Source organism: Linepithema humile, chromosome 1 (assembly GCF_040581485.1).
Source record: "Linepithema humile isolate Giens D197 chromosome 1, Lhum_UNIL_v1.0, whole genome shotgun sequence".
NCBI classification, from domain to species: domain Eukaryota; kingdom Metazoa; phylum Arthropoda; class Insecta; order Hymenoptera; family Formicidae; genus Linepithema; species Linepithema humile.
This window is the reverse complement of record NC_090128.1, coordinates 32,769,441-32,784,095: the sequence shown is the minus strand read 5'-3', so window position 1 is coordinate 32,784,095 and position 14,655 is coordinate 32,769,441. Positions and strand designations below refer to the sequence as shown.

The 14,655-nt window shown below is 44.7% G+C and overlaps 2 protein-coding genes across 3 annotated transcripts in view; one reads left to right on the top strand and one right to left on the bottom strand.

Moving 5' to 3' along the window:
* The window catches only part of LOC105670992 (tubulin monoglutamylase TTLL4), a 152,262-nt gene that overhangs the window by 13,646 nt on the left and 123,961 nt on the right, over positions 1-14,655 (bottom strand). The gene's annotated exons all lie outside the window — the stretch shown is intronic.
* Positions 5,123-10,372, top strand: LOC105679443 (uncharacterized). The gene is made up of 3 exons (XM_067348074.1): positions 5,123-8,258; positions 8,941-8,994; positions 9,678-10,372. The coding sequence occupies exons 1-3, from the start codon at positions 5,123-5,125 to the stop codon at positions 10,370-10,372; spliced, it is 3,885 nt and encodes a 1,294-aa protein (XP_067204175.1).

Below are 14,655 nucleotides of genomic sequence, written 5' to 3'. Positions count from 1 at the left end.
CTACCTCGTTTCTCCTTCTTCGTAACGCGCTCGTACCGCGAGAACGGTGAATTACGTCGGCATCCTTGGAGTAGGTCGCGAGACTGGCAACGCGGTAATACGCTAATGCTCTTTTTATAACATGACTGAATGATCGCAGTGACTCGGACGACGGTCAAGAGCGAACAAAGAAACGTTTTCCGGCGATTCGGTATAAAAATCGTTAGAAATTGACATCGTTATCTTGTGCAGAAAAATCGTGCATTTTATTATTAAACTTTGATGATTTTGTGAAGCAGACTTCAAAAATTTCTTGCAACATGCATAACCTGCAGAACAATTCTTTCCAGAATTTCTTTTCTTTTATTTCTAATAATTAATATGTATTTTTCAGTGCCAATTTTTGATTTCGTAATGCGCAAAAAAGGTAAATGCAAACGCGACAAGGTCTTTCTGGCCTCAATCGCGGTGCTTCCATTGTACGAAATCCAAATAATTCACGTCAATTATTTTGTCCTTTTGAATTTTATTGTATAATTAAAACGCATATAACATTGTACCGATGTTAATCTCATAAATGAAACTGACAGATTATTCGCATAATAACATTATATTATTATTTTTCGTTTACTGTACACATATTACCTTCTCAGATTAAGACATTTAAGGAAGGGCTGTTAATAATATGTTTGATGCCAGCCGCAATCTTGACGTTGTTATCGCGACTTCTTACGCGCGGCAAAATTTATAAGGACATCATTAGCGGTGCAACAAGAGAATATTTTTATTTCAAGCGAAAATGCATTCCGTATCGCATTAAAAAAATATATGACAATCAACGTTTTATATTTTCTTTCCTCTCCTTTCTTTTTCTGATCTTTGCTTTTCATCTTAATGATTCCGCATTGTATTAAATAATATCAAGCCGACACACGAGATTACTTTCAAGACTATTAAACCACAAGTTACTGCGGGTGCCAGAGATCTAAAGTAAAATAAATCGCAATGTAGCTCGTAATAATATTTTTCTAATATTCCGCTATCTGGTCGTAAATTCCGAATTATGTTTTTCATTATATTCGGAGGATGATTTTATGACTTTTATGCACGCACGCAAATTGCACCGAATGGAGGGGCACTGTATCTTGTAATTACGAAGGCGCCTTCGCTTTTAATTTATCTCTTTGTATTTATTTTGGCAAAAGTTAAGCACCCTATTAAACGGCTCATTATGGTGACGATTACATACATCTACACTTGACATAAAATTAACGACGATGCCGCTTAAGCACAAGCTTCAGCTTGTACGAATCTTTCAAAGTTATCCAATTATAGGATTAACGCATGATATAATTAACAAACTTTATCTATATGTCGTCATCTTATACGGCAGTGGTCTCGTCGCATCCTCTTGAAACCTCAACAAGTTTCACACCTCCGACGCCGCGATGAAATCAAAAGAAGAAATCAAAATCGCCTACTCGTTTATTTCTACAGCGTTGCCGCAACCTTGCTCGCATCCGATTTATAGCGCAATAATTGCTACGCGCTCGAAGCTCTCGTCGGGCTTCTACAATTTCGCCGCGCGCTTCTTATTTCTTCTCGCGCGAAGCCGCGCAACACGTAGTGCAATTTCGCTTTTGCGCACACGGGCGTTCCACTGTTTATCTTCGTCTCATCTCCCTCTCTCACAGCCGCTCTGTGATTTCTCCCCCTGCTTCACTCGTGCCACCCGTGTTAGTGTTGCACGTCGCACGCTGCCTGCATTATTCTAACACACAGTCGCCCGCGGCAATGTCCGTCCACTTTTCCGTCTTTTTGCGCCGAACTTCCTCCGCGTCTTCTTCACGCGCTCATCGAGAAATCTTCCGCGGGGATCTCCTCAATGCAATTTGAATAATTACAGTTCGCGCGCGACGAAGTCAAAAAAGTACTACTGTGCGAGAGAGTCTTCAGAGCTTGAGACCGCAATGTCTCGCGGATGAAGCAATCGCGAGGATTATGTGAAACGTCGCGTTTCTTCGGACAAGAGAAAGTACGAACGAAACTGCGCTGTTTGCCGGCGTTTGTCTCATTGAAAGTCACCGTTCAATTATGTTCACTTCGGTTGTTAAACTTTGCTTTACTCGAAAGTATCTAACCCGCGATACTATTTCTCCCTTTCGTAATTCGTAATTAAAAGGGGGGAAAGAATTTCTAAAAATATTTCGAAAGAATGCAAGTGCAAGAACTTGGAAATAATTTTTCAAAACGAGATAATTATTACGCCGGCGTTGATTCGCCACGGATCTCGACGAGTGTGCTTCACCGTGTGAAGCATTGTCACGCTTTAAGCCATCCGCGCTTTTGCCGGCCGCGCTGTTCTGCGGAATCCACGGATAGCATGTACCTTCGTTCGTATAATTAAGGCCGCGAAGTCTATGGTCTTCCACCACCTCTCCCTCGCTCGATTGCCGAGCAGCATCGCTCCTCGCGTACTTCTCTGCCTTCTCTCGAGCTCCGGGCTTGCCGGTGAGCTAATGCAAGATCAAGCAGAGTTGCCTTTTGCGCGGCAGTAATTACTCCCATCGTTTTTTCGCATACCGCAAATGTTAAAGCTGCATTCAACGTGTGCGCTTTACATGCCAGCTGTGGAAATTTTTTTGCGAATACACCGTGATTTTCGAGACGGCCGCGGGATTAAACGAGCCTTTAATTACTAGCAGCAATATTTTTCCCGATGCGCGAATTATGATCTTTCGAAACGAATCAAGAGTTACCTTGTGCTTTCGACAGTACTTTCTCGCACAGACGTGTGTCGTTAAACTTTAAACTTTTGTTTCTCGAATAATTAGTTCGAGTGCTTTGAGCGAACGTCAATCGCAGGTCTTTCGACAGAACGACTTCAGAGTGATAGATTGTTTGCTGCTCATGTGAGTAATTGAGAAAACAACGCCGGTAGCTGCAGTCACAGCGGCACAGAGACGGCATTTTATCCGGCAGAGTAACGCAATACAAACACGCGCTCCGAATTCCAGAAACGCTTATCGCGCGCGCGAAATATTTCCCGCTCGCCGCACAAAGCGAGTCGCATGAATGGACGAGGAAGTTATCGCCGCGCACGTGAAACAACATCAAGCGACTTCCTCTATCTACTGTCAATTGAGTAACGCGGGCTCGGCTCGGTTACACACGCGAACGCCGGTAATAACAACGTAATCATAATATTTCGTAAGCGACAATCGCGACTTTAGACGAATATCGTACGAGTACAATTTTGCGTCGCGATTCAATCCTGATTTTTTTATCTCATCACAGAGATTTAATAATTATCTTATAATTGCGTGTTGATCAGTTACACCTGTTTTCTTCCGAATATTATTTATATGAAACTGCGCGAAAAGTTGTAAAATTAATTTTAAGATAATTACATTTCCATTTGCATTTTATCGCGCCGGGTGCGACCGAGTCTCGGCAATTACGTAAAGAAATAATCACGTCGTGTTTCCATTGCGGCGTGTGAGCAGGCCAGGCAAACGTCGTGTCGCGCGCGCGCACGCACAACACGGCGGCGATTTACGGAAGGCCGATACGACCGACAGGCTTACCGGTGGCGATTAATCGGGCTCGTGCGGATGGGACCGTGTGCCTGCGCGTGTTCCGCGCTTACGTAAGGCCCTCCGACAGGCTTTACCGCTTAATCTGGCCGGCCGAGGTGAAAGTCTCGCCGAGGATGGCGCGCGGAAATGAGTTTAACGACTTCGAAATCGGCTACGCCGGCAATCAGATCAGGATCGGCCCAGCCGTTCTGTCGCTTGTAAAATCCGCCCTGTGATTTATGTCAGCCGCGCTCGACACTGATGAGACACGTCGCCGTTCCCGTATCGAAAGTGTGGGAACTACTACTATTCGCGACTACATTAATGACATCCGGTGTATTGATTTTTGAAAGATAAAGATTGGCGACGCGGACTTGACATGCGAAATAAATTGTTTGAACCAGTCAGTATGCATAAATGAGACGTTTCTGAAACGTATTTGAAACGATTGAGAGAGGAAGAAAGTATAAATTTTTATGTAAAATTGTATATATGTTAATTTTATATTCATGATGTGAAGCTTTTACGTGTAAAATATAAATGCAGAAATAAGTGTAAACTAAACATTTTTATTTCTTTCTCACGATCCACTTTCAGACGACACATGTAAATCTCGTAATTAGGCTCTCCTAGTCAAATGCTGCCACCGGTGAAAGGTACGAGTTCCCCTAAATTTAACCAAGAATCATGCGTCAAAGCATAATTTCTAATAATCACAATTGTTTAAGATCAATATAAATGCAAGATCTTCGTAAATAAACGCCAATAGTTTAAATGAAGAAAACCGCTACGACATAAAGCTCCGCTACACAAGCTAAGCGATCACTCGAAATTCGGCGTCTTGACAACCGCCGCAAACTCTAATGCGCAAGTCGCGACGCCGAATTTCGTCGCTCGATGAGATCGATCGCCGTCGATCGCGAGAGATCGTTTTGAAAGCTTCACTTGTTCTTAAACAGTCGAAACGTTCAGATTATTAATTCCTTCTAAAAACGCATCTGAAAATCTTGAGACTAAATTGTCGAACCGCTCTCCGCGATTTCACGAATCCGAGTGCGAATTAACGTCAATTACTTTCGTTGGAATTTGTTCATTTAATTGTTAAAATTTGTGTTAATTAAATGTTATTGCCTGGTTTACTAAAAAATAGACAGTTGCTTTATTTCTCCGTAAGTTCGAACACCAGACATTTTACCTTCAACTCGCTCGTGTTTATAAGCTTTGTTTTTCGACTGTGCTTTGATCGGCTGAATAATATTTTCTGGCCTTGCTGCTACGTATGAGAAACGGTCGCACGAGTTGGACGATTTGTCGAGATAATAATTCGCATAAAGACTTTCAGCTTCAATTCAAAAAAGGGATTCCACCCGCGACTCCGTTTGCTGCGCGTTTTTCGTGAAAAACGGTTCCGGTAATCTGTGTCTGCATCGCCGCTAGCATACGCGCGAATTCGACACGAACATTTTGGTCCTTCGAGCCGGATCGTAGCGACGGATCGCGAATTGGAAAATTCAAAAGTAGCACCCTTTCTGGTGCAGTTTCATCTTGATAAATTCTCGTTCAGCATGGCCGAAATCTTAACAAAACAGAGGCAGGTGTTACGCTCGCTTGATCGCTCATTAGACAATTTTAAAAAAATCGGCAAAGGCAATCTAAGTGCAGCGCGAGTACGGAATCGAATAAGCGCGTTGAAAGACTGTTGGGCCGAAATTCAAGCCGGTCATCTCGAGCTAGTGACTCGGCTTACGAAGCAGGAGCAAGCCGCTTGCAGTTACTTCTCGGAGAATCTATACGACCACGCTGAGGACACATATCACGCAACCTCCGACTTTATGGCCGAATGTCTGGAAGAATTGGAACCTCCGGTGAGCCCGAACCAATCTATTATAAATAGTAGTGTGCACCATGGCTACACGTCGTCGGTTGCTCTTCAACATTTGCCTCCCATCAAATTGCCGCCCTTTGACGGAAAATTCGAGGAGTGGGAGAGCTTTCGCGATCGTTTCACCGCGTTAATCATTGACAATCACGATCTCACGAATTTTACGCGGATGCATTATTTAACATCAAGTCTCAGAGGCCACGCCCTCGATTGTGTGAAGTGTTTAGCTGTGACCGAAAACAATTTCACAGTAGCGTGGAATTTGCTAAAATCACGTTACGAGAGCGCGCGCCGTTTATTGAATGTGCATCTGAGCACGCTGTTGAATTTGAGCAGCGTAACTCGCGAGTCCGTGTCGGATCTCCAGTCCCTACGCGACAGGGTCGGGGTCGCTGTAGCAGCATTGAAAAATTTAAAACGGTCTCCGGAACAATTGTGGAACGACATGCTTGTGTGTATCGTTTCGCAAAGGCTCGATCCTGTTACACGAAAGGCGTGGAATCTAAAGTTCTGTACTGAAGACCTTCCGTCCTTCGAAGATCTTAAAACGTTCCTTGACACACGCATCCGCGCGTTAGAAGATCTCAAGCTTCCAGCCGTCAACGCGGATAAGGCAACCAAAGCATCATCTGCAAAAATTAATAGCGCCAACGCAACTACAGCTCTGCATGCTCCATGTTCCTTGTGTAACGCGAATCACAATTTACAATCCTGTTCAACATTTATAAATAAGAATCCGAGCGAACGTCGCGAAATAGTCAAAGCCGAAAATCGTTGCACGAACTGCTTAAGCAAGCGACATAATTACTACGCATGTACAAGTAAATTCACGTGCCGACATTGCAAACGTAAGCATCATTCCATGCTGCACGAAAGCTCGGATTCTTCATCAAAAAGTGCTGAAAGCGCGGCGCAGCAACAGCCAGCAAGCTCTGCCGAGACAGCTGTCTCAGAAGTAAAATCTTTGTTTGTTTCCACTAAAAAACAGACCCGATCAACGATCTTGTTGGCAACTGCTTGGCTGAACGTTGCCGCGCCGTCCGGTCGCACGATTTGCGTTCGAGCATTGCTCGATCAAGGGTCCGAAATGACCTTCATTACTGAGCGTCTCGCTCAGCAATTAAAGTTGAAGCGAATTCGTATGCCGATTTCAATATCCGCGATCGGAGGTGTAAGTGCCGGAACGCATCGCCACACCGCACAAATACTTATTTCGCCGCGAAATGCATTGACTCCGGTTTTCTCCACGACCGCACTCATTCTAAAAACATTAACGGCATACTCGCCACCTCGCGCAGCACAAAATTCAGTCTCAATTCCTTTCAAAAATCTTACGTTGGCGGATGACAATCCTTTCAGCTCTCATCCCATCGACATCCTCATCGGTGCAGATCTCTATGGGGAAACTCTGCTCGATGGAATCCAAAAATCCACGTCCGGAGAGCCGGTCGCTCAAAATACCGCGTTCGGTTGGATTATCTCCGGGCCGATCGTTCTTTCGAACTCTCCCATGAACACGTCCTCAGTTAACACGACATGTCAGAAAGCACTAAAGGTTAACGCAAATCATTGCTGCAATTCCGACTCTCTCGAGTACGAATTGCGCAAATTCTGGGAGATCGAAGAGATGCCTCACAAAAAAATATTAAGTCCCGAAGACGAACGTTGCGAGACTCATTTCCGGAATACGCACTCGCGAGATTCCACCGGAAGATACGTAGTGCGTCTTCCATTCAAACACGGTCCTCCAATTGACATTGGAGACTCTCGCGCTATAGCTGAGAAATCACTGCGCAATTTAATTCGAAGACTCGACGCTCATCCCGCGCAGGCACGCGAATATTCAGATTTTCTCTCAGAGTACGAACTCCTCGGGCACATGCAGGTCGCTCCGAAATCGTTCTCGCACAAAGGGCAATGCATTTATATTCCACACCATTCCGTCATCCGGGATAGTAGCACAACGACACGCTTACGCGTTGTCTTCGACGCTTCGAGAGCAACTTCAAACGGATCGTCTCTAAACGATCATCTCTTAGCAGGCCCGAAGCTCCAATCAGAACTTCCGGCCGTTATAATGCAATGGCGACAGTTCAAATACGTCTTCACTGCCGATATCACAAAAATGTATCGGCAAATCCGCGTTGATCCTCGCGACATGGACTATCAGAGAATTCTATGGCAGTCCGCCTCAGCACACGTCACAGAATTTCAATTACTCACGGTCACATACGGAACAGCCTGTGCACCATTCTTAGCTCTTCGTGTTCTCAAACAACTGGTGCAGGACGAAGGTCAGAAGTTTCCTCTCGCAGTTCCCGTGTTGACGAATCAGACTTATGTCGACGACGTACTCTTCGGCGAACACGACGTAACACGCATTCGTCAAGTACGCGAACAGTTGATTCGACTCTTGCGATGCGGCGGTTTCGAATTACGAAAATGGGCAAGCAACTCGCAGGATCTTCTAGCCGAGATCAACCCGGAGGATCACGGTCTCGCTTGCACAAAACCTCTCGACGAGAGCGAAACGCTCAAAGTGCTCGGCGTCGGTTGGAATCCCGTGCTCGACGTGTTCCAATTCCAATCGACATTAAAGGACCATCCGCCAGATACCAAACGCTCGATACTTGCGATCATTGCAAAAATTTTCGATCCCCTTGGTTGGGTGACACCTGCAACTATCATCGCAAAGGTTTTCATGCAAACTCTATGGCGCCTTAAATTGGAGTGGGACCAAAAGATTCCACCATCACAATTAACTACATGGCACCAAATTCATTCAAATCTTAGGTTGCTCAACGAATTCCGAGTGCCCCGTTGGACAGGGTGCGGTCCACACGTCGTCAAGCAAGAATTGCACGGCTTTGCCGATGCTTCGCTCGTTGCATACGCCGCAGTTGTTTACCTCAAGGTCACTTCATCTGACGGAAACTCAACAATATCGCTCATAGCCGGAAAATCTAGAGTAGCTCCATTAAAGCCCTTAAGCATTCCGCGTTTAGAACTGTCTGCCGCCGTTCTTCTATCACGGCTAATGAAATTCGTACAAGAATCAATCTCAGCAAATACTACTCAATGCTACTGTTGGACGGACTCCACAATCGTATTAGCATGGATTCGTCAACATCCATCTCGGTGGAAAACATTTGTTGCAAACCGCGTCACCGAAATTCTTGCAAATCTCCCTCATCTCACTTGGCGTCATGTATCAACCGACGATAATCCAGCTGATTGCGCGTCTCGCGGATTGCTCGCACAAGATTTAATCAATCATCACTTATGGTGGTCAGGCCCACCATGGCTAAAACGCTCTTCCGAATTCTGGCCGATTGAGAATAGCACAGTGTCTCACGAAACGGAGCTCGAAGTGCGAACTACATGCGCAACGGTCGCAATGAACGATCGCGAATGGGATCTAGCGAAAAAATATTCATCCTGGCCTAAATTGATCCGCGTTACAGCTTATATATATAAATTTTTAAATAAATGTAAACGCAGGAAGCACGATCAACCGCAAGGGTCTGAAGTTCCTGCCGCAGTATCCGCTGACGAGTATCGCAGCGCTAAACTTTATTGGATCCGCTATATCCAACAAGCCTTATTTTCCACGGAAATCCAAGCGCTCACTCATAAAAGATCGCTCAACCATAAAAGTCCAATCCTTTCCTTTAATCCATTCATTGATCAGGACAATGTGTTACGAGTGGGAGGCCGATTGCAAAATTCGCCTCTCCCATTCAACAGGAAGCATCCGATTCTACTCGCGTCACATCCGCTTGTCCATCTCATGATTAAAAATGCGCACGTGCGATCCTTGCATGCTGGATTACAACTAACCTTAAATGTATTAAGACAGGAATTTTGGATCCTACGCAGTCGAAGTATGACCAAAGCCATCATTCATCGATGCGTTCCGTGCGCTCGCGAAAAGGCAGCTGTTCCGTCACAGTTAATGGGAAATCTTCCCGCGATCCGAGTCACAAAACCAGAGCGCAGCTTCCTGCATTGTGGCGTTGATTATGCCGGTCCGATCCAAATTCGCACAAGTAGCGGTCGCGGAATCAAGACTCAAAAGGCATATATCGCCTTATTCATTTGCCTTAATTCACGAGCGATTCATCTTGAGCTCGTTAGTAATTACTCGACCGACGCATTTCTCGATGCGTATTTACGATTCTGCTCTCGGAGAGGATTACCGGAGTCAATGTATTCCGATAACGGAACTACATTCTTAGGCGCTGACAGAGAGCTCGCGTCCGCATATCGGGCCGCTCTCACCGAGAGCAATTTTCAAAATAAAATCGCGACTGACAGTGTAAGCTGGAATTTTATTCCCCCATCTGCGCCGCATTTCGGCGGACTGTGGGAGGCTGGTGTAAAAAGTGTGAAACATCATCTCCGCCGCCTAGTCAAAAACGAGACGCTCACATTCGAGGAATTCACGACGCTTCTTTGTCGAATAGAGGCGTGCTTGAATTCGCGACCTATTGCGCCGCTAAGCGACCATCTCGACGATTACGAACCCTTGACTCCGGGCCATTTCCTAATCGGTTCTGCTATCACAACGACTCCTGAACCATCGTTGCTCAATCTGAAGGAAAGTCGGTTGTCACGATGGCAACGCGTGCGATTAATGACCGAAAAATTCTGGAAACTCTGGCAAAACGAATATGTCAACACACTCCAGCAACGAGTCAAATGGAAGCGCAAACAAGAAATAATAAAGGTCGGTCAGATGGTTCTCTTGCGCAAGCCAGATTTGCCTCCCTGCAAATGGGAGCTCGGGCGCATTACGCAATTACACTCTGGTTCAGATGCATTACCTCGCGTCGTGTCAATAAAAACAGCGTCGTCCGAATTCAAGCGCCCAATCACAAAATTATGTTTATTACCTCTCGATAGCGAGCCAACGAACACTCCATCGGTGTAAAAAAAAAAAAAACCCCCACGCCAAGAAACTCACAAGAATTTATCATCGAATTTGATTCTGTGTTTACTCGAATTTCACCAGTCATCAATTTCGCATTCGCGACGGTATTACGGCTGGAGCTTCGTTGTCGAGCGTTTTCACTAGTTCGAGAGTTCGATCATATTTTGGAATTGCCATTCCAAGGCGGGCGGTATGTTTAAGATCAATATAAATGCAAGATCTTCGTAAATAAACGCCAATAGTTTAAATGAAGAAAACCGCTACGACATAAAGCTCCGCTACACAAGCTAAGCGATCACTCGAAATTCGGCGTCTCGACAACCGCCGCAAACTCTAATGCGCAAGTCGCGACGCCGAATTTCGTCGCTCGATGAGATCGATCGCCGTCGATCGCGAGAGATCGTTTTGAAAGCTTCACTTGTTCTTAAACAGTCGAAACGTTCAGATTATTAATTCCTTCTAAAAACGCATCTGAAAATCTTGAGACTAAATTGTCGAACCGCTCTCCGCGATTTCACGAATCCGAGTGCGAATTAACGTCAATTACTTTCGTTGGAATTTGTTCATTTAATTGTTAAAATTTGTGTTAATTAAATGTTATTGCCTGGTTTACTAAAAAATAGACAGTTGCTTTATTTCTCCGTAAGTTCGAACACCAGACATTTTACCTTCAACTCGCTCGTGTTTATAAGCTTTGTTTTTCGACTGTGCTTTGATCGGCTGAATAATATTTTCTGGCCTTGCTGCTACGTATGAGAAACGGTCGCACGAGTTGGACGATTTGTCGAGATAATAATTCGCATAAAGACTTTCAGCTTCAATTCAAAAAAGGGATTCCACCCGCGACTCCGTTTGCTGCGCGTTTTTCGTGAAAAACGGTTCCGGTAATCTGTGTCTGCATCGCCGCTAGCATACGCGCGAATTCGACACGAACAACAATTTAAAAAATTTGTAGCTCGAAATGTTTCAGTGTCCCTTTTATAAAGAGAACAAATTATCGCTTCGGCAATTTAAAAAGGATTTCGAATTAATGATCTCGTCGATGAGGCGCGCGGAGAATGCTCCGATGTTTCCGATAAACTCATACCTTTCACCGGTAGCAGCATTTGACTAGGAGCGCCTAATTACGAGATTTACATGTCTCATCCGAAAGCCCGTCGGTCGCGAGAAAGAAAAAAAAAGCTACAAACTCGAAGAATGATTTCCTCCTTCACAAATCTCCAGATTGCTATTCCACTTAATCTTCCTACGGATTTGATCTCTCCTTCCCACATCAATCCTCCACAACGTTCCTTTCGCATACAATTAACCTGCACAAAGGAGCCGCTCCGATATCGTGAGACAACTTAATCTGTATGTAGCGCGTATAATCAACCATTAAGTCAAACGGATCTCTTTCCTCTTGAAACGTTAAGCTGACTTTGTGATTCGACATCGATACCGTTTGCTACATTGCATCAGCCATTTGATTGCAAAGGCAGGAAGAAACTGGGCTTCTCGAATGATCGATTAAATTTAATTCTCGGAACGTGCCGTAGATAATGAAGTACAAAGTTACTTCGAGTGATAAATTTCACCAAAACTAACACATTCGCTTCCACTAAGTGATTTAGTTGCATTTAATTCAAAACCGCGCTTATCTAGTGTATCAAAAGTCATTCATTTACTAAGACCATCAATATATATATTTGATCTTGTCGAATTAGTTATGCGTTTCTAATCATGCTCGGTCATCGCAAAAATACTTGTGAAAAAATCCCTTTTGAATTAGCGGATATTTCTCAGCGACTTATTTCATGCGAGGTATTTCAAAATAACAAACCGGTTCACCGGCGGAATTATAAGTCCTTAATGTACGTTTTGTGCTGTGTGTAATGACGCTTCCTCGTTTATCGTATTGACATCACCACTCTCGTCTGAAAAGTATCTTGGATTTATCGTCGAATCCGAGAACAGGTCTTGCGACTGGTTAACTGGCGAATTAATCAAGCCCGAAATTAAGGACAGTCTCGCGAAAGGAAGCGAGTCGATCGTTTATGTTTAACAACGTTCGTCCGATTCTCGTAAGGAAATGATCGAATTGAAAAGCGAGACTAGCAATTCCACTGACCAGTGACTTCTGAATTCGAAACGATTACGCGGAGACTTGGGAACCTACTATTTGCTCGTCGATCGTTAAGTGCAGTCGAATCGTGTTTCACGGAAATCAGGACTTCTGTCTGCGCTACGTTGATTGCCTCGAAGTATTCGTTAATCGGAAATTCGTCTGGTTGCGATGCTAGAAATTCGCAGCCACTACGCAATTCAGCGCTTTCAACTTGTTAAAATTCACTCATCTAGCCGTCAGATGAGAATTAAATTGATCGAGCGTTTAAGACAAGCCATAGTTTCTTTAACGATCACCGATTAGATACAGCACTCAAAAGAGACCACCGCAAGTCGGGAATTTTTAGAAATCTCGTTTACATTTGGAAAATTAGCTACTGATACTTTTCAAGATACCATTAATTGCTTTCGTATGTTAAAATTTGCTTCGAGATTTGGCATATTAAGAATGCAAGTCGAAAATTACAAGAAATCTTGATTTCATTAATAGCACATTTAGCAGATTAGCTACTGATATTTTCTAGAATCATTAATTATCTTCTTTTATATAATTTACGATTAACGGAGTGAGAAATTTTCAGTAAACTTAAGGACGCAAGGGACGTCCAAAACGGACTTCTTGGGAGGGCGACGAAGTAGGTTTATTCGCGATTGAAAAAGCGGACACCATCTTCGTTCGCTCCAGGTGTGATGGCCGACGAAGCGAGCGAGATACGAGAAATAATTACACGGATGCGCGACGCGACGATGCCTGATCCCAGAGCGATCAATGGAACAGTTATTCGCTTCCCGTTGCGCCCCAGGAATTTAATTACTGGGCGAGAAGGGGACGCGCGCGGAGGTGTGCCAGACACCGGGCGAGGAAACGAGATCGAAAACAGCGGCACGCGAACTCGATAAATATCATCGGCGGGGTGACCGCGTGACCCGTTTAGCCGGACGCAATTACGAGGCGCGTCAGGTGAGGATCGCGCCAGCTGCTCGTTTCGCCTCGTTGACGACGAGTCGTCCGCGATGCGCGTTCGCGATATGACTCGTGGCGTATTCGCACTCGAACGAGTACTGTTATCGAAAACGAGCCGAGGTCGCGCCGGTCGCGCCGCAATTTTCGCGGTTGGCATTTTTCACGTTGCCCCGCATATCGCGTACCGTTACTTCTCGGTAATTGTGTCCTTGCGCTTCGTTATCGTCCGCCGTCGTTGCATCTCTCTGGCGAAAACACCTGCTTCAAGGTACTCGAGTAGCAACCTCCGGGAGGTCAGTCGAGCAACGGTGCCCGGGGCGGCTATCCGTAACTTCTACTTTTAATCGCGCGCGCGGATCGCGGCGAGCTTTCGACAGCAACGACGACGGGCGCATCGTCCTCGTTGCGATCGCTCGTAAAATCGCGGCGACCGTATCGTGTTTCAGATCGAGATAGCCGAAGATCGCGATAGATACAGCGTGCCGCAGGAATGTGTCGGCTGTAATGCGATTCGGGCACGGGTTAATAGCACGAATGCTATGTTAATGTACGCTTTAAGGAGAGACATCAAATAAATATCTCTAGGCATAAAGTTCGAGTTTGTGAATAATTTGAGTTTTGATGGTCGGGCTTGAAATGTTTCCATCCGACGCCGGCGTAGAAGGCAATTTAAATATACAGATTTACTCAAATAAATTTCAAAGAAGTTTATCGAAGTTACTTTATAGTTTTCTACTTTGTGTGCGGATACTGTCGCTAACGATACTGTCTTAGGTTCGATATAAATCGCGGCTGGAAACCTGATGAAGTTTAATAGCTGAGATAATTTACATTCACTTCAGGACTGAGGACTTTTCAAATTAAAGAATTGACGACGTTATTTTATAGCTTCTTATTCTGTATATTGCTGGTATAAAAAATAACGGTAGAAGATAATTATTAGGCTGATAGTGAGTGTAAGTCGGAGCTGGAAGGCTAAAAACTAATGAAGTCACAGCTTTATGGCTCAATATATGCTCTTCACGAGTTACGTGAAGCACAGTCTATAGTTATAATAATCCTTTTCGCTTTTGCGTACACAAACAGCTTTGAAATAATTAAAAAACATCCTTATCGTGACGCAAGCCGCTACTTCACGGATGATTAGAAAGTCATCTCCCGGCGATAATGATCGAGATTTAAACAAAGAGGAGGAGTCGGCCGCGGTGGCATC

Excerpts from the sequence above, each read along its gene's own strand:
- LOC105679443 (XM_067348074.1), top strand. The coding sequence starts at position 5,123 with ATGGCCGAAATCTTAACAAAACAGAGGCAGGTGTTACGCTCGCTTGAT. Across the intron at positions 8,259-8,940 it reads CAACGAATTCCGAGTGCCCC|GAAGCACGATCAACCGCAAG; the intron begins GTTGGACAGGGT and ends ATGTAAACGCAG. Across the intron at positions 8,995-9,677 it reads GCCGCAGTATCCGCTGACGA|GCGCTGACAGAGAGCTCGCG; the intron begins GTATCGCAGCGC and ends CTACATTCTTAG.